Source organism: Marmota monax, unplaced genomic scaffold (assembly GCF_021218885.2).
Source record: "Marmota monax isolate L192 unplaced genomic scaffold, Marmota_monax_Labrador192_F-V1.1 WCK01_AAM20220418_F8-fsc00050, whole genome shotgun sequence".
NCBI lineage: Eukaryota > Metazoa > Chordata > Mammalia > Rodentia > Sciuridae > Marmota > Marmota monax.
Genome location: NW_026694552.1, coordinates 5,348,128 through 5,370,127, shown reverse-complemented (window position 1 = coordinate 5,370,127; position 22,000 = coordinate 5,348,128). Strand labels below are relative to the sequence as shown.

Here is a 22,000-nt window from a genome sequence, read left to right as displayed (position 1 = left end):
TTTAACACTTCAAAGGTATCAGGAGATATGCATTCCTACTTTGCCAAAAAGTATAATCCAACAAATAATAAGCTTAGAAAATAGAAAATTTTGTTCTACTCCATAAATAATAAGCACTAATAGTACAAACATTATAGAATTTAAGCAATGTAAAAGCAAAGGAAAGGTAAAAGCTTTAATTAATATGATAGAACTTAATCTCTGGGAAGTATGAGAAATAAATTACAAATAAACATCATTGAGAAGAAAAGGATATTATTAGCATGGATATGGAGGTCATTAAAAGTACCCAGTACACAGAAGGTAGCTGTCAATATCTGTTGAATAAATTCCATAACCTTTACATCAATACATTTGAAAATAGATAAAATAGATCTTTCAAAATAGATAATTCCCTAGGAAAATATAAATGACCAAAATAACTTAGAGGTGCAAGAAAATATGAATAAACAAAACTGAAAAGGTTTTGTTTTTGCCACCCATGCAAAGGCAGCAGACTCAGATGCTTTTTTAAAAAAATGTTCTGTTTCAACATTTTTGTTTCATCTGTTTTCATAAGATTCCCTTTCCCCCCCTTTTCTCTCTACCTTCCACATATGAGAGAAACATACAACCCTTGATTTTCTGAGTCTGGCTTATTTTGCTTAGCATGGTATCCTCCAGTTCCATCTATTTTCCTGCAAATGATATAATTTCCTTCTTCTTTATGTCTGAACAAAACTCATTTGTGTATATATACCACATTTTCATTATCCATTCATTTGCTGATGGTAGTTTCCTAGGCTGATTCTATAATTTGGCCATTGTGAATTGAGCTGCTATAAACATGGGTATGCATGTATCTGTAGAATACACTGATTTTAATTCTCTTGTATAATATTGAGGAATGGTACAGCTAAATCATATTGTCATTCTATTCCTAGTCTTCTGAAGAAGCTAAATACTGATTTCCATAGGGGCTATACTAATTTACATTCCCACCAATAGTATATAAGAGTTCCTTTTCAAAATCCTGCATCCTTAACAGCATGTACTGTTACTTGTATTCCTGACGACTGCCATTCTAACTGGAGTGAAATGAAATCTCAGTGTAGTTTTGACCATGTTGGCTAAAGATGTTGAACATTTTTTCATATACTTGTTGGCTGTTACTATGTCTTTTGAGAAGTTTCCATTTAGTTCATTTTCCATTTATTAAATGGGTTATTTATGGATTTTCTGAGTTCTTTATATAATCTAGATATTAGCCCTCTCTCAGATGGTTTTACAGGTTGTTTTCTCAAACCTTCAGATACAGGATAATCTCTATGTGATCTAAAATATTTCAGAGCATAGGAAAATATGAGCTTATTACAAAATTAATTCTATGATGTAAGCACAACTAATATGAAAACTAAAGTTATCACACACACACAAAGAAAAGTTTAAAACAACGTCTCTATAACACAGATGCAAAGAATCTAGCTAAATTATTTGGTAGAACTTTCAAAGCAAACTATTAAAGAATAATATATTATGACCAAATAGGATTTATTTAAAAAATGCAATGGAAGTCTAATATTGATCAGAAATTCTTTAATAAAATTTACATTAGTAAAGTAAAAAAAAAAAAACTAACCTCAATATTTGAAAAAAAATTTGATCAAAGTTAATACTTGATCTTAATTTTAAAAGAAGTACCTAACCTGCTAACCTAGAAACTGAATAAAACTTCCTTAATTTGATAAAGGGCATACTTTAGAAGTCAATAGCAATAAAATATTGGAGACATTCCTATTAAACTCAGGAATAAGACAAGGAAAACTACTTCTATAGCTATTATTTAATACTCTGCTGAAGAGCCTGCCCCATGTAATAACACACAACAAAGAAAAGAGGTATAAATATTAGAAAGTGTCAAAATCCTAAGACTGGAGATAATATGCCTGTCTATTCAGAAAATTTGAGAAAGCCAAGTGAAAACTGTTATAATTAATGAGTCAGTAACTTGACCACTCAGAAAATCAATATGTCCAAATCAATAGCTTTTACATACACAGAAATACACGATTAGAAAATGTAAAGGAAGGGGATGGGGTTATGGCTCATTGTTAGAGTGCTTGCCTAACATGTGAGGCACTGGGTTGGATTCTTAGCACTGCATATAAATAAATAAAAAAAAAATAAAGGTCCATTGACAACTAATAAAAATTAATTAAAAATAAATAAAAGTGTAAAGGAAAAAACTCAATTCTTTTAATGATAAAACCATAAAATACATAGAAGTATAATAAACCTAACAATAAATGTGTAATGACCTACATAATGAAGACCATATGTGCTTACTAAAGGACATTTTAAAAGACAGATAATTAAGATGAATATTAAAAAGGAATTTTAAAAGTTTAAATAGATTACAGAATGAAAATAAGCCACAATAGTTAAAACACTGTGGTATTATTGAAGTGACTACAACAACAAAAGTCCAGAAATATGGCCATGCACGTATGTAAGCATTTAGAATATGGAAAAGTAGAGTACAGTAAATATGGACTATTTAATTAAGTGGTTATAAGACACTGGGTGATAGCAGCTGAAAGAATAACATTAGAGCCCTAACCCACACTATAAACACAAAAATATACTCTAGGTATATTAAAGATCTAAACATTAAAAAAGCAATACCAGTAATATAAGCTATGTATTTTTTATATTTTGTATAATTTTAAATAGGGAAAGCCTTACTAAGTTTGACACGAAACCCAAGTACTATGTAAGAAAAAAGGGAAAGGACTTGACTGCATAATAAATTGTAACATATTTACTCTGAAAGACACCATAAAGATAATGAAAACAAACCAAGACTGGGGGGCAGAATTAGGCCCTAAACATAACTGAGAAAGAATTAATATCCCTAATATTCAAAGAGCTCTTACAAATCAGTAAGCAAAAGATTAAAATAATCTCATAGAAAAATGGATGAAGGCTACGAACAGGCAATTAAGGAATGAAGTAGGCTAGAAACATGTAATAGGCAAAATGAAAATTAAAGTAACATTTGATTTTTTATCTATCTAATTGGCATATACTGAAGATCTTAGTTGTCAGTGTGTGGAAAAGGATGCATTTGTGTATCCTATTGGTGGGTTTTGAATTTGGTGTAAATCTTTTGGCAGATAATTTGGCAGGACCTATCAAATTTTAGACGGTTGTGTCCTTTTACCCAGCTAATACTCTTATAAACACACACACACACACACACACACGATTATGTAATTTATATCTATAAGTGCAAACAAAAAATTGAGACATATTAAATGCACACTGACAGTGAACAGTTAAATAAATCACAGCATATCTATACTATGGTAAACTATTTGATACATTAAGAAGAAAGTAGGATCTCTATGTACTTAAATGTAATGATTATACACACACACACATACACACTTTTTGGGGGAGGATACTTGGGATTGAACCAGGGCTTTCTTAGTGGCTTAACCACTAAGCCACATCCCCAGCCCCCCCGCTTTTTTTTGAGACAGGGTCTAAGTTGCTTATTAGCCTCACTCAACTGCTAAAGCTGGCCTAGAACTTGCAATCTTTTTGCCTCAGCCTCCTGAGTTGCTGGGATTATGGACATGCAACAGAGTACCTGGCCAATGATATATTTTCATTAATTAACTAATTTATTTTAATTATGTATATATGGTAGCAGAATGCAGTTTGATTCATTGTACACAATTGAAGCACAACTTTTCATTTCTCTGGTTGTACATGATGTAGTGTCACATCATATGTGCAGTTGTACATGTACCTATGGTAATGATGTCTATCTCATTCCACCATCTTTCCTACCCCCATGTCCCCTCACTACCCCTCCCTCCCCTTTGCCCCATCAAAGTTCCTCCATTTTTCCCATGCCCGCCTCCCCATTATGGATCAGCATCCACTTATCAGAGAGAACATTCAGCCTTTGGTTTTTTTGGGATTGGCTTACTTCATTTAGCATGATATTCTCCAATTCCATCCATTTACCTGCAAACGCCATAATTTTATTATCTTCTAATGCTCAATATTCCATTGTGTATATATATCAAATTTTCTTTATCCATTCATCTATTGAAGGGCATCTAGGTTGCTTCCACAGTTTAGCTATTTTGAATTAAGCTGCTATGAACACTGATGTGGTTATGTTACTATAGTGTGCTGATTTTAAGTCCTTTGGGTATAGAACGAGGAGTGTGATAGCTGGATTGGTCCATTCGAAGTTTTCTAAGGAATCTCTATACTGCTTTCCAGAGTGGTTGCACCAATTCGCAGTCCCACCAGCAACATGATATATTTTTGAATGAAAAAGGCTGTAGGACAAAACAGTATGATCTTATTTAAAAAGCTATATGTAGTTGTATATGCCTGTAATTCCAGCAGCATGGGAGGCTGAGACCAGGAGGATTGTAAATTCAAGACCAGCCTCAGCAACTTAACAGGTCCCTAAATAACTTAGACCTTGTCTCAAAATAAAAAAAACAAGAAGGGCTATGGGTGTAACTTAGTGAAGCCCCTTGGTTCAGTCTCCAGTACCAAACAAAACAAAATAAAAAGCTGTATGTTCCCTTCCCACTAACATACACACTTAGGTGTCCAGATATATAGAAAAAGGAAGGATATATATCAAATCATTTTAAGATGGTTACTCCTAGGGTGGAAAGCTTTACTCTTTACATTTTTGTAATGCTTGAATTATTTACAATAAACATTATAACTTTAGTAAATTTTAGAAAATATGTAACAGAAACAAGGGGCCTCTGCTAACTATGCTTTGGTAACATCACTGAATTATTTAACTGAAATATAAATGTGGAATATTCAGAAATGTTAAACTTCCTAGAGTTGTTTCTCTGAGGACCCGGTCTTTAAGCAAGTAGATTTACAAAACAACACACACTCATGATAAAATATCAAATAGTACACAATATAAACAGCAAAATAAAATTCTCCCCCTTCTGAAATAATCTCTTCATCTCACTGACATGAGGAAATCAATATTAACAGCTTTTTATAAAGTCATCCAAATGTTAAAAAGGTGAATACTTAAAACTGTTTTGTATCCTATTCAATTTACCTTAGATATGCAAGGAAAACAGTATTAGAGCACTGACTATTATACAGATCAGCTGTTCTTCCTGATACAGTACATCACAAATATTTTATGCTTAAATGCCTACATCATAGCATTTAGTACTGCACTGCAGTGGACTTTAAGGTCAAATAACATAAAACATGTTGGAGAAAGCAACCTAATTCAGCCAGAAGAAAATAAATTATTTTTTCGTATTTTTTTTTCAATAAGCAAAACCTTGGCAAGAATCTAGCTCAAAAATTTAGGTCTTTTTGTTTAGTTCACATGCAATGATAATGTTTAAAGGAAGTTGAAGAAAAAAAAGTTACTCTAACTGGTTTTCCCCCATTTTTTAGATACTCACCACATTCTGCTTTGTTGTTTCCTCTAGGGTCTGTATCACATATAACCTATTTCGACAGCGCATGCTGTGTATATCTTCATAGCGAATATTACCATATTTCTGCAAGAAATGATTTCATTGGATACTCATTCATAATAAATATTCACTTCTCCTCTTTTAATTTTATCAGACTCAATTCTCAGAGGCCTTGATTCTTTTCCTAGCTATTTTCCTGATTTGTTCAGTGATTTTGCAAATTTTCACCTCCCACTTTTCAGTTTTTATATATATATACACACATTGAAAAGAATCCCATCTACTCTGTGTCTAGACCAAGTATAAGAACATTGATAAAATGCTTAGTCTCTAAGGACAAAATAATTTTTATCTTTTTACAGTGATACATATTTAAAAGTCACCATTTGTAAAAGCACGTGAATATAGTTTCATTTAATGAAAGGTGAATTGAGAAAGAAGAGGTCATGCAACCTAGGACCTGTCCACAGAATTCAAAAGTGAAGGTAGCTTTTAAATTGTATCTTTACTTGCATTATTATTTTATTCTGAATATACCACTAGAGATATAACTACAGTTATCATTTAAAATATGCTATGTAATCATATTCATAGTATAAAAACTTACCTCATTGGACTCTTTTATCAAATCTGTAATATCCACTCTAATATGACTGCTTTGTTCATCACTCACATTTGAACCCTGCTGAACATTTGAAGGCAATGGGCTGTCCTTATTAGTGACATTGTCAAAGAACCTATTCAAAAATGGTAGTAATAGAATTAGAGGAACTAAAATTGGTAAAGCTGAGAAAACAAAAACTAATATTTCCATATTTAGTCAGAGGATAATTTCTACTAAGAATACAAGGGAAAGCCTTATGAAGAATTGGAATTTGAAAATGATAGGAAGACGTGGGTGGGGGAAATAGAGTTAATATCATTTTTGGTTGGGGAAGAGAACATGAAGGAAGCAAATATGCTCAGTGTGCACTCAGCAAATACTACACAGCCCAGCAAGAATGGAAACAGAGTCTGTAAAGATATGTAAGGGGAAATAAGTAAAGAAAGGTATATTGAGGCCTCATCACAGAGTTCTGAAGGAATGGGATTTGATGAAGCATTACAACAGTTGCCAATTCAAATGTTAATTTAATGTAAACAAATGTGTACATACACACATAACACACACACACACACACACACACAGAGTCTCCAATATAAAAGAAACATTCATACAAAAACCACCAGGAAAATAAAATGCAACCTACCTGACTGAAACCATATGGAAACCAGGATAACTTCCTACACTGGATATTTAGTATTATCAACTATCACTTTCCCTGTCAAATTACTTTTACACAGAAACACTTTTTAGCTCAAACTGGGATTATGAAAGTCCTAGCATACTGAATCAACAGTATTAGCATAAATAACCTAATTGTTCATTTCCAAGTTGATTTTCTTTTGTTACATTCTATTGAAAAACAATGGACTAGACTTTTTATCTAGCTTTTTCATTCAACTGCTCTGTGACTTTAGGAAAATTGTTTGAAGTTTTTAGAGCTCAGTTAACCTCATTGGTGAAATGAGGGGACTGAACACCACAGTCTCTCAGATTCCCTTCAGATTTAAATGTTATAGTTTCTACAATACCTGTTTAAAGCTGTCACAGCTTCAGCATCATCTTTACATGCCAGTAGCTTGTCTAAATTATAATCAAGTATTGCCAATCCCAATTGTAGAATGGCCTTTATTCCATCATAGAAGAAACAGTCCACCACATTCACTGCACTTTCAATAGGTAGCACACTAATAAAAAGTGTGAGGAACCATGAGAGAGAAACTGAGGAAAAGAATGTCATATCAGTCATGTGTTCTGTGAGTTGAGGAAGATGATCCCTGATAAGTTCTTCAAATACTGCCTGATCCACCAAGGCACCTGGAGAATTCAAAATAAGTTTAAAAATGAACATCTTCAAAAGGATTTTTTCTGATACCTTCCCACTTCTATTAACTTGCTGATATATCTCCTCTCATCCTTAAATTATGAACTCTTTTAGTGCTGTTTCTATATTTAATATATTTCTGCATCTTCTAGTAGAGTATCATGTACCTAAAAGCATTTGGGAAATGCAATCCAAATTCATTTGAAGAGTTATTTGAGTCCTCATTATATCATAGACCTGTACAATTAACAAAATGGTCTCATCTTCAAGAAGTTTAATATCTAGTAGAACTCAAGATAAATGTACAAGTCACTCTAACAAAGGCAATACAATCAATGACCTAGCCATAATAATTAAAGCTTCTAAGTTTTAAGACAGGGGATAAGAGATCTATAAATACTTGATGTTTTAAGAAAATATTATATAGTTATCAAAGCAAGATCTTGATCTTTCTTTCAAAGCTTGTAAATACCTAAATAATTAATATAAATATGGCAATTTTAAGCTGATAAAAATTCTCCTCCCATCAAGAAATATTAAAATTTCCTCTGCATCTCTGGATATTTCAGAGCATCATTATTTTATCATTAAATGATTATAAGTTTAAAGTATTCATTTTATTAAGAAACAGACCTGATGCAATCTTTCCAACTACACATTCTGTATAAATATCATGCAGTAACCAATTATGCCACCAGAGCTCCTAATTGTACAAAAAAGCTGTTCTCTTTTTAAGCAAGTCAGTGAATGTGACATTTTGACATTTTATATATTTTGCAATGTAGTTAATCAATTCTTTTACTTGACTGGCAACTGAGTAGATAAGAGACACTCAAAGGGCTCAGAAAAGAAATATGTGTCTTTTATGGTTTGAATAGATTCCCCAAATTTAATGTGTTGAAAACTTAATCACAAAATTCATATATTAGTGGTATATGGAGGTGGGATCTTTGGTGAGTGGGTCATGAGGGCTCTTCCCTAATGAATGAATTAATCCATCTGTGAATTAGTACATTAATAGGTTATCAAGGGAGTGGCTTTGTTATAAAAGCAAGTTGTCTCTGGCATGCTTGCTCTATCTTACCATGTGATGCACTCCACCACATTATGATGGAGCAAGAAGGCCCTCACCAGATGTTGAGATGATGCTGGCATATATTCTTGGAATTCCTAGCCTCTAGAACCATGAACTAAATAAACCTCTATCACTTATAAATTACACAGTATGTGGCATTTGGTTATGTCGAGAGAAAACAGACTAAGATAGTGTCTGTGTGTGTTTACCAATGATTCGACGATTAAAATAATCAGGCAACATTCGTTCACATACAGCAACCAGAAGCCAAAAAGCTTCTTCTTCTTTTGCATATAGAAGCAACACCGAAGTTAAAATGTTCATTGCCTAAAGTTCATAGAAAAGATACAAAAAAATAAATATTACTTAGATAACAATTGAATTTCTTCTTCAAACTTAGTAGTATTTAATAGTAATGAGAACAAGTGAGAGTATAATAATGGAAACATGAGAACTATGAGCTAGTCCAAAACAAAACAAAGTAAGTCTAATTAGCTATTTTATACAGTAACATTCAAGGAATACAAAGAAGTAATACCACAGATGTAAAATACAGTAGTAAAACTTAAGAGTAATTTCAAAAAACATTATCATAAATCTGAAAAATATCCACATAATTTTCAAGAACATACTAAAATTAGGGAAAATAAACTTCATCTCTATTTCCAACTATCTGTAGAAGAATATAGATGTCAATCATCCTTCACTATGTCCAAAACTAAACATCTTATTCCTATCAAATAGGAATCTCTTCTCAGTTATCCTAATCTTGATTATGGTAGAAACCCTGTATGTTTATTATGCTGCAATGGATACCTTTGTATATCACTCTTCATTCAAGTGTTTTACTATTTTCTCAGGATTAGTTATCTAGAAATGAAATTGTTTTACCAAAGGGTATTATTTATTAAAGACTTAATATTATTGCCAAATTACATTCTAGAAAGATTGTGCCAATTTACATTCCTAGCCAATAGTGTTTGAATGTTTATTTCACTGCACGTTTGCTAATATTGAGAATTGTAATAATTACCCTTATTAAGTTGATACTGTAGATGGTATCTCATTGTTCTAATTTCAATTCTATAAGGTTGGACTTTCTTTTTCAGGTTCATTATCATTCTGCATTTCCTCCTCTGTGACTAATCATTTCCTGTCCATTGCTCATTTTTTAATATTTTGATACCTTTTGAATAGATTTGTATACTAACTATGTCAATTCCTTGACAATATTTGATCACAAGCCATTTTTACTTCTTCACTTTGTTGTGTAAGAAGCCATAAGGGAGGGAACAGAGTGAAAATGGTACCATAGGACTTACAAAAATATTTCTTCTATAAAAGCAATAAGAACACTGGCAGGTAACATCTATTGAAGAAAATGCCTGAGTCTCAGTAAAAACAATGAGCTCTGTGGCAATAATCCTGATAGATAACAGACACCAATGGCAGGTATATGAGGTTAAGAGGATAATTGTTCACACTGGGTTTACTATGCTGACCCCCATCATGTGCTTTCTTTTAAAAAAAAATGTACTTGAGGCCACTCAGGGGAAACTTTTGTGACCTTTATACCAACCAAAGATTCCAAGACTCAGAAAGGATTTCTCAGGTTTAGGCTCTTTTCCAGTCCTTGGAGCCTTCCTATGACTTCCTGGGGCCAACATCTACTTCTTCCAATTTCAGAGGGGGAGGGTTTCCAAATTCATCTGGTTTAAAAACCTAGGTCCTGTAAAAACTACACTGTTCTCTCTGGTGAAGGTCTATTCCGCAACTTGTGCTGTATGCTCATCTCTCTTATTTAACTTTTCCAAATAAACTCATGCCTATTATTCTGTATGACCCCTTGAGATAGTTCCTGCAAGATCACAAAGAACTGGCAGTCTTTAAAATCCTGCATGTAGCCACTTTTCTGAGCCTCAACTTGGTGGAGGATCTGGCAGGCAAGTCTGATGCTGCAACAGTTCTATTCTCATTTTGTCTCTTCAGCTTTAGGATAAAAACCAACACCTAAGGATGGGAATATAGCTCTGTGATAGAGTGCTTTCCTAACATACATGAGGCCCTGGGTTTGATACCCAGCACTGTAAAAAAACAAATAAAAATAAGAAATGCCAAAACAATAACAACAACAACAAAAACATCACCACCCAGCAATCAAAGTGAAAACCAGTACCCAGCTGCCACCAGGGAAACAGGGTAGGATTGGAGCTACTTTAAAGCCCCACTCCCAGAGAATTATCATTATTTAATCTGTCTGGTAGTCTTCTGCAAGATTCTACTCACAAGTCTATCTTTATTTGATCTGACACAGGGCTCCTATAGTACAAAAAGCCTTTTTCCCAAGGGTTTTTATTGAAAACCATCAGAGCTGTTAACATGTGTGTCTCAGAGAATAGATTACAGTTGGGCCAAACAATAGGCTAACAGAGGGTTAAGAAAGATCTGGGGACTTTGAAAATCTGACATATTATTGGGAAAGTAAAATGACATATATATGCCTGGTTTTCTGCACATTTATAGCTGTATGTTGCTTAGGAAAGAACAGAAAAGCCTAATCTTACCTCTGGCTAAAGTTGAGGCTCAGTGCAAGCAGAAAGTGATATAAATCAGAATAAAAATAGAGAAAAAAATTAAACCAAAAGTTGATTTATTGAAAAGATTTTTTAAAAAGACAAAAAGACTTAAGTATCTTTAAGGAGCCTAATCAAAACATTAAAAAAACAAGGAGAGGAGACTCAATTATTACAACCAGGAAATAGAGAATATAATTATTAACCATACAGAAATATAAAAACACAAACTACTGATACCAGTTCAAGAAGAAAGAAATAATTAAACAGATCTATAAAAGTAAACAGATTGAATTCATAATGAAAACACTTCCCAGAAAGAAACCTCTAAGAACAGATGGCTTTACTGGCATATTCGACTCAACATTTAAAGAAGAATTAACACCAGTCCTTCATAAACTCTTCAAAACAAATGAGGAGGAAACATTACCCAACTCATTCTAAAAAATACAGATACCAAAATTTAACAAAAACATCACAACTATATATCAATGTATTTTACAAAATACAAATGTAAAAATCCTGAACAAAATAGTAGAAAGCCAAATTCAATAACATGTAACCAAAAAAGATTACACACCAATACCAAGATTTATTCTGGGACTGTAAGAGTGGTTTAGCATATGAAAATCAATCAATGAAATATACCATTTTAGTAAAAGAAAGGGAAAAAATCACATGATTATCTCAATGGACATAGAAAAAAATCATCTGACAAATTCCAACATTCTTTCATGATAAAAAATTAATAAAATAGGAGGATATAAGAATCTTTTCAACCTGGTAATCTACAAAAATTCAGCTGGGTGTAGTGGTGCATTCCTGTAATTCTAGAGAGTTCAGGCTGAGGCACGAGGATCACAAGTTCATGACCAGCCTGGGCAATTTAGTGAGGCTCTAAGCAACTTAGTGAGACCCTTTTTCAAAATTTAAAAAAAAATAAAAAGGACTGGATTGTACCTCAGTGGTAAAATGCCCCTGGGTTCAAGCCACAGTATCAAAACCAAAAATCTACAAAATCTTCATAACTAACATTATATTTTATGATGAGAGACTGATTGCTTCCAAGATAAATAATAACCTAAGGATACACATTCTTAACAGTTCTATTAATCCAGGTATAGTGGCATGCACGTGTAGTTCCATCTATTCGGGATACTGAGGTCAGAGGATCCTTAAGTCCAGGAGTTTGAGACCAGCCTGGGCAACATAAGGAGACTCCATTTCAAAACAACAACAACAAAACAACATCAATACTTCCATTTTACATTGTATTGAAGAGTTTAGCCAGGTCAGTGAGGCAAGAAAAAAGCAAAAAGGCATTCAGATTGGGATGGAAGAAGTAAAGTACTACTATTCAGATTCCATAATTTTGTATGTAGAAATTCCTAAAGAATCCACAAAACATTTACTAGAACAATAAATAATCTTGGCAAGGTTATAGGATATAAAATCAATATACATAAAATCAACTGTATTTCTATATACTGGCAACAAATAACCCAAAAATGAAACCAAGAAAACAATTCCATTTACTATAATATTAAAAAAGATTAAAATGCTTGGAAAAATATCCTTTTAATATTGTTAATACTCAATACTCCCCAAGTTGATCTACAGGTTCAATCAATGCAACAGTTATCTGGCTTTTTTCCTTGAAGAAATTGTCAAGTGGATATTAAAATTCATAGACATATGAGGGATGTAAAAGAGCCAAAACTTTAAAATAAATAAATAAATAAAAATGAAAGCACCAAAAAAATTCTGGAAAAGAACAAAGTTAAAGGGCTGATACTTCCTGATTTCAGAACTCACGCAGACACAGTAATCAAGTCAGTGTGATACTGGCATAGGGATAGAAATATAAATGAAGGGAACAGAATCAACATTCCATAAAGAGCCCAAACATCTATGGTCAATTGACTTTTATCAAGGGTATGAAGATACTACTTCACAATCAATTGGATGGCAGAAATCAAAAAAGAGAAATAGTAAGTGTAGTTAAGTATATGAAGAAATTGGAACCCCTTGTACATTCCTGGTAGGAATGTGAAATGGTGAAGTCTCTTTGGAAAATATTTTGGTAGTGCCCTAATAAGTTAAACTTTTTGTCACCAAATAACCTAGCAATTTCACTTCAAGAAATATACCCAAAGGAATAAAAAAAAGTCCACACAAAAACTTTTATATGAATATTAATAGCTGCACTATTCTTTACAGTCAAAATATGGGAATGATCCAAATGGTCACCACCTGTTCAAGAGATATACAAAATGTGGTATATCCATACAATAGAAAGTTATTTAGTCATAACAAGAATGAAGTAGAGATACCATATACTAAATAAAAGAAGGTAGACATGAAAGACCACATACACTATCATTTCAGATAGATAAGATGTCTATACTGGGCATCTTCATAGAGAAAGAAAGTAGAGTAATGATTGCATGGACCAGAGAAAGTAAGGAATGGAAAGTAAATAGTAATGAATACAGGGTTACTTTTTGGAGGATGAAAATGTTTTTGGTGATAGTTGTATGACTTTCTGAATATACTATAAAGCATGAAAAGGTGAAGTTAGCATGTGGCATATCTCAACACAGATAGAGATAGATATGCAAGCCAGGTAAGCATTAACATATCTGTATAGCTTACATGGGTTTTTGACCAAAAGCAATATAACTCGTTTACCATATTAAATTCAAAACTCTATATTCTCAGACTTTAAGGATTCTCCATGATCTTGTCTGTTATAAACTTTTTAAAAAATATTTCTTAGTTGATGGACCTTTATTTTTTATTTATTTATATGCAGTGCTGAGGATCTAATCCAGTGCATCACACATGTGAAGCAAGCACTCTACCACTGAGCCACAACCCCAGCTCCACATACAAACTTATTTACTACTTGATACATGAACTTAGCCAGTCTGATCTCTAAGGTAGGCTCAATTCTCACCTGAATGGTACTGTTCATATGGTTACCTTAACCCAGAGTAACTTTCTTCTTGCTCTGTTTAAATTTGCTCTCATCTTTTAGAAATCAAAATCTAATGCTGCCTACTTTGAAACCATCTCTAAACTACTTCATAGAGATAACATCACAAGCTTTGTGTAAGCTTTTTTTTAAACATTTTTTTAGTTGTAGATGGGCACAATATCTTTCTATTTATTTACTTATTTGTTTGTTTATTTGGTGCTAAGGATCAAACCCAGGGCCTCACGTGTGAGAGGCAAGTGCTCTACCACTGAGCTACAACCCCAGGCTAGCTTTTTTGTTTTTTTGGTATCAGGGATTAAACTGAGGGGTGCTTAACTACTGAGCCACATTCTCAGCCTGTTTATATTTTATTTAGAGATCTTGCTAAGTTGCTTAGGGCCTAGCTAAATTGCTGAGGCTGGCTCTGAACTTATCATCCTCCTGACTCAGCCTCCCCAGTGGCTGGGATTACAGGTGTGTGCTTGTGCCCACCTTAGTTTAAGCTATTTTTTTTTAATCTTTATTTTATTTTTATGTGGTGCTGAGGACTGAACCTAGTGTCTCACAACCTAGTGCTTGTGAGGCAAGCACTCTACCACTGAGCTACAACCCCAGCCCCATGAGTTCAGGCTTTTTTTTTTTTTTTTTTTTTTTTTTTTGCAGAGGGTTCCCTAGGCATTCTTTTTTTAAAAAAAAATTTATATATGACAGCAGAATGCATTACAATTCTTATTACACATATAGAGCACAATTTTTCATATCTCTGGTTGTATATATTGTATATTCACACCAATTCGTGTCTTCATACCTGTACTTTGGATAATAATGACCATCACATTCCACCATCATTTCTAGCCCCATGCCCCCTCCCTTCCCCTCACACCCCTCTGCCCTATCTAGAGTTCATCTGTTCCTCCCATGCTCCCAGTCACTATCCCACTATGAATCAGCCTCCTTATATCAGAGAAAACATTCAGCATATGGTTTTTTGTTATTGGTTAACTTCACTTAGCATTATCTTCTCTAATTCCATCCATTTACCTGAAAATTCCATAATTTTATTCTCTTTTATTGCTGAATAATATTCCATTGTGTATAGTCACATTTTTTAATCCATTCATCATTGTTACAAGAATTAAAATCAAGAATCAATAAATGGGATGGACTCAAACTAAAAAGTTTCTTCTTAGCAAAAGAAACAATCTGTGAGGTGAATAGAGAGCCCACATCTTGGGAGCAAATCTTTACCCCTCACACATCAGATAGAGCAGTAATCACTGGGGTACACAAAGAACTCAAAAAAGTTAAACACCAAAAAAACAAATAACCCAATCAATAAATGGGCCAAGGCCTGAACAAACAGTTCTCAGAAGATGATTTACAATCGATCAACAAATATATGAAAAAATGTTCATCACCATTAGCAATTAGAGAAATGTAAATCGAAACCACTCTAAGACTTCATCTCACTCCAGTCAGAATGGCAGCTATTATGAATACAAACAACAATAAGTGTTGGCAAGGATATGGGGGAAAAAGGGACACTCATACACTGCTGGTGGGACTGCAAATTGGTGCAGCCAATATGGAAAGCAATATGGAGATTTCTTGGAAAATTGGGAATGGAACCACCATTTGATCCAGCTATCCCTCTCCTGGGTCTATACCCAAATGACTTAAAAACAGCATACTACAGACACACAGCCACATCAATGTTTATAGCAGCACAATTCACAATAGCTAAACTGTGAGTTCAAGCTTTTTGAGAAAAGACATATTATGCATCTTTTGTACCTTTCATAGATGTAACAATATGCTAAAAAGTACTTGTCATTTAGACAGTTCATGTACTTAAATTGTTTTTCAAAAAAAATTCTCTAGGGCTAGGCATGTAATTCAGTGGTAGAGTACTTGCCTACCATGTGCAAGGCCATGGGTTTGAGTCCCAGTAACTCCTACTCCCCCCAAAAAAATCTCAGTTAATAAGTTTCAATGGATAGATGGTATTGATATGTAATCTTTATGGGTGCTCAACCTATTAGAAATGAATGTATGGTACAGAGTACTTCCTATCCCCCATAATTCAATCTTTTCTTCTTCCATAGTAGCTGGGCACAGGTCTATTCAGCTCACACTACATGTCATAGAATTCCTTTTGATTTTTTTTTTTTTTGGCAGTACTGGGTATTGAATCTAGGGTTGCTTCATCACTGAGTTATATTTTTGCTTTGATATTGCAATCCTCTTGCCTCAGCCCCCCAAATCACTGGGATTACAAGCATGTACCACAACACTTCACTCACAGACTTCCTTTTAAAGAGATGTGGCCATGTGATAAACATCTTCCAATAGAATGTGGGTGAGGTGGTGTAAGAACCTTCCAGGCCTACTCTGTCAAATCTCTCACAGTTTCTTCATCTCCTCTACCTGCTCCTCTGTCTGTGGTAATAGCAACAGAAGAGTACCTTAATCTCACAAAGAACTGTCTATTAACCTAAATACTCACTTTCTTCTGCTTATTCCTTTAAGAAACAATCTTCTCTTATTTATTATTATTTATTTGTATTAACAGTCTAGCCTAATGAACACAGAGTATTCCTAAAGGATTTTTTCCTAATGATTCCTCTACTACCTATAAAATAAATTCCAAATGACTGACCTGCTTCAATCTACCTTATTTTTTTCTTCAACTACTTTGCTTCATTAACCATACACTTTACTAAACAGAACATTGTCCTATACACACTCCCCATTTACCTCTGTTAGGTTGCACTGATCCTTTCACTTAGAATATTCTTGCATTCTATCTCTTTATGTCCAAAATTCACCAATTTTCATGACCTGAAAATGTCACCTTTTCTGGTTCTCCCAGATGAAATAATTTCTTTTTACTATAAATCTCAACAAGATTTTATAATCATTTAGTAGTTTATCTCACTTGTTTTTCATTTTCCCAATGAAAATGATTTTAATATGTATATAAGTATATATAAATATATATGTACATATATATGTGTGTGTACATATATATTTCTTTCTTTAATGGAAAAATTCCTACCAGACATATCTTAAAATAGCCTTACACATGTGGCACCATATCTTTTATAGAGCAAGGACTCAAAAATACTTGTTAAGTGAAAAAGATAAATTAATAAATATCAATTCTAAATATTCCTACTACTATCATACTTACATTAATAATATTCACTATCAATTCCACTCCATAAAATTCCCAAATTGGTAGAGTTGGATTTAATGTGATTTTATCATTTGAAACATTCACACAGTTGGGTTCATAGTGAGGTCATACCTGGCAGTACCCTATTTTGGGATTCCTATATGCATAGGCAGTAAGTACCCGCCTCAGAGCAGATATGCCAGTGTCACTCTGAAATGCTGGGTGCTCAGGCAGGGAACGACGCAAGTCACGTTCAATTTCTTCAGTAGCCAAGTTGCAGGTCCCTAAAGACTGTTTAACCACTTCAGCATAATAGCCAGGATTAGTAGCCATGTCATTAACAGCACCTGTATAGATGATTGCATTCACACACAAAAAAGGAATATAATATAGCTTGCATATAGTAGCATATTAGCATATATATGAAGAATTGCATTTTAAAATTATTTCATTACCTTGAAATTTAGCTTTATGATTAAGTTATATCTGAACACAAAGACATACACAAAAGAAAATGAAGGAAACGAAAAAGCTTTACACTGGTATCTAAAATGTCAAACTAACAGTATCTAAGAGAATAACATTTTTATGAGATTTTTTCCCCATTTAACTTTCTTTTGACACTAGAGATAGAGATTTCCATCAATTGGACATATCTTGCCTAATAAATTATTCTGCTCAGGCACTAGATGTGTGGATATATAGGTAAGTACACATAATTACATATCTTTCTCTCTTTGACTAGCCTGAATTCCTGATGAGTAAGACTTTGTCCTATTCATGTTTGTAATTCTTTAGCTTAGGGCATAATTCCCTAATTTCTGCTAAATGAATAAAGTTAATAGCTGAAATACCTGAAAAAAGCAGCCAGAGCTCTCCTCTTAAAGCCTCTGGAATCCCTCTTACGACCAGATCTCGAGTCTTTTTGGTTCGAAACATGCTAACACCACGCCCACATTCTGAAAATAGGATGTTCCATGACTGTTCCTTCATCTTTTCTTTCAACTGTATCAAAAAATCAAAGCAATCAAACAGAGTGAGAAAATAACTTCTTTAAAATAAACTGCCCAACCTCTTCACCATGAAACAATATGTATGGATATCAAGAACCTACAAAATAAAAATCAGTATTCACATAGAATTCAAACCCTGGACCTTGTCATCACAAAAATCACTTAAACTCATGTGAGCAAAACAGCTTTAATTCACTATTTTATAATTCTTAAAACTCAAATAAAAATGGTAAAGGGGTCATGCATAGGAGGTAAAGCTCTGAACCATCAGTATTCTCAAATGAACTACATTTCAGCATAGATTATCAGAAATATATGCAAATAAAACTGAATATCAAAAATTTGTTTTTTATTTTCATTTTTTTTGGTAGTGGTGATTTAACCTAGAGGCACTTTACCACTAAGCTACATCCCCAGCCCTTTTTATATTTTATTTTGAGACAGGTTCTTGCTCTGTTGCCAAGGTTGGTCTCAAACTTGCCATCCTTCTGCCTCACCCTCCCAAATTGCTAGTATTACAGGCATGTACCACCATACCTGGCTTATCCTTATTCTTTTTTTTCAAATTTTTATTTGTAGATGGACACAATACCTTTATTATTTTTTAATGTTGTGTTGAGGGTTGAACCTAGTGCCTCACATATGCTAGGCAAGCACTCTACCACTGAGCTACAATCCCAGCCCTTCTTATTCTTTTTTTCTAAGTAGTTTTTTAGTTGTAGACAGACACTATACCTGTATTTTATTTGTTAATTTTTATGTGGTACTGAGGATTGAACCCAGTGCCTCACACATGCTAGGCAAGTGCTCCACCACTGAGTCACAACCCCAGCCCCCAGTACTTCTTAATCTTAACAATACTCTTTGTGTGTTGTGGAACCAAACAACACACATAGTAGTACTTTCTGGTAAACTTTTCCAAATCTCAAAAGAAGAGTTATCAGCCCTGGTACATTCTGATCTCTAAGATTCCAGTTCATAGATTTAAATAGTTTATTTTCTTACCATTTTAGAATTAAGAGTCTCCAAATTTTGAGGGTGAAATACTGTCATTAAGGCTTCGGTGTTCACAGTTTTACTGCATTCTTTTGTACATGTTGAAGATCGCACCTCAAAATTATCAGATGGTTCTGTAGAGTCAGAACTAATAGTACCCTGAAAAACAAAGAAAGAATGTAATTGTAACAAATGCATGCTTAAAAGTTTCTGAAAGAAAAAAACTGCTAAGGTTTTATCTGTCATTTATAAACTACAATCTATGTACATATTAAATATTATGGCAATGTCTCAGAGAAACATTGCTTTCCTATCAGAATTAGAGATATCAACAAACTGACTTCAGGAAAAACAAACTCAAAACCTCAGTGAAACCATTACCCAACAAGCAACAAAATACTGGCAAAACATTCAAAATAAATCATTTCAGAACACCAGAAATTAGGTGGGCATGGAGGCTTGTGCCTAAATCCTAGCAGCTTGAGAGGATGAGGCAGGAAGATTGCAAGTTCAAAGCCACTCTCAGCAAATTAATGAGGCTCTAAACAACTTAGCAAGACCTTGCCTAAAAATAAAACAAAAAATGGCTTAATGGTTAAGCATCCTTGGGTTCAAGCCCTAGTATCAAAAACAAAACAAACAACCTCCCCGCCCCCCCCCCCCCCCCGCCGAAAACACCAGAAATTAACCAAAGGCACAGAATGTATTGAAAAGCATCTATTCAAGAAAACCAATGAGGGTTGGGGATACTGCTCAGTGGTAGAGTTCTTGCCTAACACATAAAACGCTGAATTTTTTAAAAAGTTTATTTTTAAATTAATCAATTATTATTATTATTATTATTATTATTATTATTATTTGCGGTGCTGGGGACTGAACCCAGAGCCTTGCACATATGAGGCAAGCACTCTACCAACTGAGTTATATCTCCAGGCCTAATTAATTAATTTTTTTATGTGATGCTGAGAATAGAACCCAGTGCCTCACAAATGTTAGGCAAATGCTCTCCCACTGAGCCACAACCCCAGCCAAAGACCCTTGATTTGATCCCCAGCACCATAAACAAAAACAAACAGAAAACTAAAGTGTCTCAGTAAGAACAGCAGTCTGTGGGGTTTTAACTTGAGGCCATTCCTATCTTCTCTCCCTCCCAAACTTGGAAATATGATAGGCATGAAAACTGGCACTATGATAGCTAGTGAAACTCTAGGATCATCATTAAAAACCCCATCCCTATCCCATAGCACAGTCAATGTTTAAACCAAACTAGTAGCTTCCTGGAAAATCTCCACCTGCAAGATGTTATCATTTGATTCACAGCTTTGCTAAGTTAAAAAAAAAAAAAGCCTGTTTCTAGGGCATTATAGAAAACAACAGCAATCTTCTTGTAACATCATAATTGCTTAAGGCTGTTATTTCAGTTGGGGCAAACAAAAGCCTGGCTGAAGATTTTAAAGGAAGAAATGGAGAACCAGATGACCATATGGAATGCTGAAAAGTTTCAACAAATTCTTAGGGATCTAGAAGCATGCACACATATGCAGAGCTGCAAGTGACCCAAGGAAAGAAGCTATACAAGAGAAGATCCCAGTTACTCAACTCTAGCCATCTCTGAAAGCAAGAAATGAAAGCTAAGGTTAATTTGTAAAATTTCTGAAGTTTGAATTATACCTTTACACAAAGATGGAAGAAAACAAGGTAAAAGAGCTTTTCCAGTTTTTGCATTAATGTACTTTTTTAAGTCCCATCTAACTGTAGTAGGGTTCCAGAGGATTAATTTGATGCTTTTCCTTAGAAAAGCTTTCAGGAACCTTTACCAACATACTTAGTAAAGTTTAACTTCTCTACTTATATCATATTCATTAATTGCAATTGGACACAATACCTTTATTTATTTGTTTTTATGTGGTGCTGAGGATCAAACCCAGTGCCTTGCACATGCTAGGCAAGCACTTTACCACTGAGCCACAACCCCAGCCCAAAACTTCATGTTTTTTTAAAGGTGTTTCTCCCTTTCTTAAGCTAAATATGTTGACAAAGATTCTTTAAAGCTATTTTCATTAGTTTAGCATCTGAATTAAGATACAAATAACATAATAAAATTGATGCATTTATGGCATAAAGTCAGTGGTTCTAATATATTCAGGGTTGTGCAACCATCATCACAATCTTAAGTTTATTATGATATCATCACCCCTAAAATAAATCCCCTATCCCTTTGCAGTCCCTCCCCCATGACCTTCCCCCCATTCCAGGTTCTACATAACTAATCTGTCAGTATAAATTTACCTATTCTGGACTTTTCATATAAATGGAATAATATAATATGTAGTCTTTTGTGTATTACTTCTTTGAACTTATTTCAAGGTTCATTCATATTATAGTATGTATCAGTATTTCATTTGTTATTGCCGAATGATATTCTACTGTATGTCATATTTTATTCCTTTATTCATCATTTGATGGCTTTTTTACACTTTTTTGGTAATTGTGAATAATCCGGCTAAAAACATCCATGAGCAAGTATTAGGGTGAACATTTATTTGCAGTTCTCTTGGGCAGATAATCTAGAAGTAAAATTACTGTGTCATATGGTAACTCTACACTCAACATTTTGAGGAATTGCTTAACTGTAGTCCAACGTGGCTGTACCATTTTATACTCCCAACAATGTATGAAGTTTTCAATTTCTTCACATCCTCCTCAACAGTTATTATCTGGCTTTTTAATTATACTCACTCTGATGAGTATGAAATGTTATTCCATTATGGTTTTGT

General features: G+C 33.8%; 1 protein-coding gene across 2 annotated transcripts in view; it reads right to left on the bottom strand.

Moving 5' to 3' along the window:
- Nucleotides 1-22,000, bottom strand: part of Tbc1d8b (TBC1 domain family member 8B) — a 72,373-nt gene that overhangs the window by 12,451 nt on the left and 37,922 nt on the right. For both annotated transcript variants that reach the window (XM_046420825.2, XM_046420826.2), the window contains exons 8-14: nt 19,233-19,382; nt 18,069-18,219; nt 17,347-17,561; nt 8,693-8,810; nt 7,116-7,401; nt 6,088-6,217; nt 5,466-5,564 (exon numbers count right to left, since the gene is read on the bottom strand). In XM_046420825.2, coding sequence (XP_046276781.1) covers nt 5,466-5,564; nt 6,088-6,217; nt 7,116-7,401; nt 8,693-8,810; nt 17,347-17,561; nt 18,069-18,219; nt 19,233-19,382 — 1,149 coding nt within the window. The remainder of the gene's footprint in view (nt 1-5,465; nt 5,565-6,087; nt 6,218-7,115; nt 7,402-8,692; nt 8,811-17,346; nt 17,562-18,068; nt 18,220-19,232; nt 19,383-22,000) is intronic.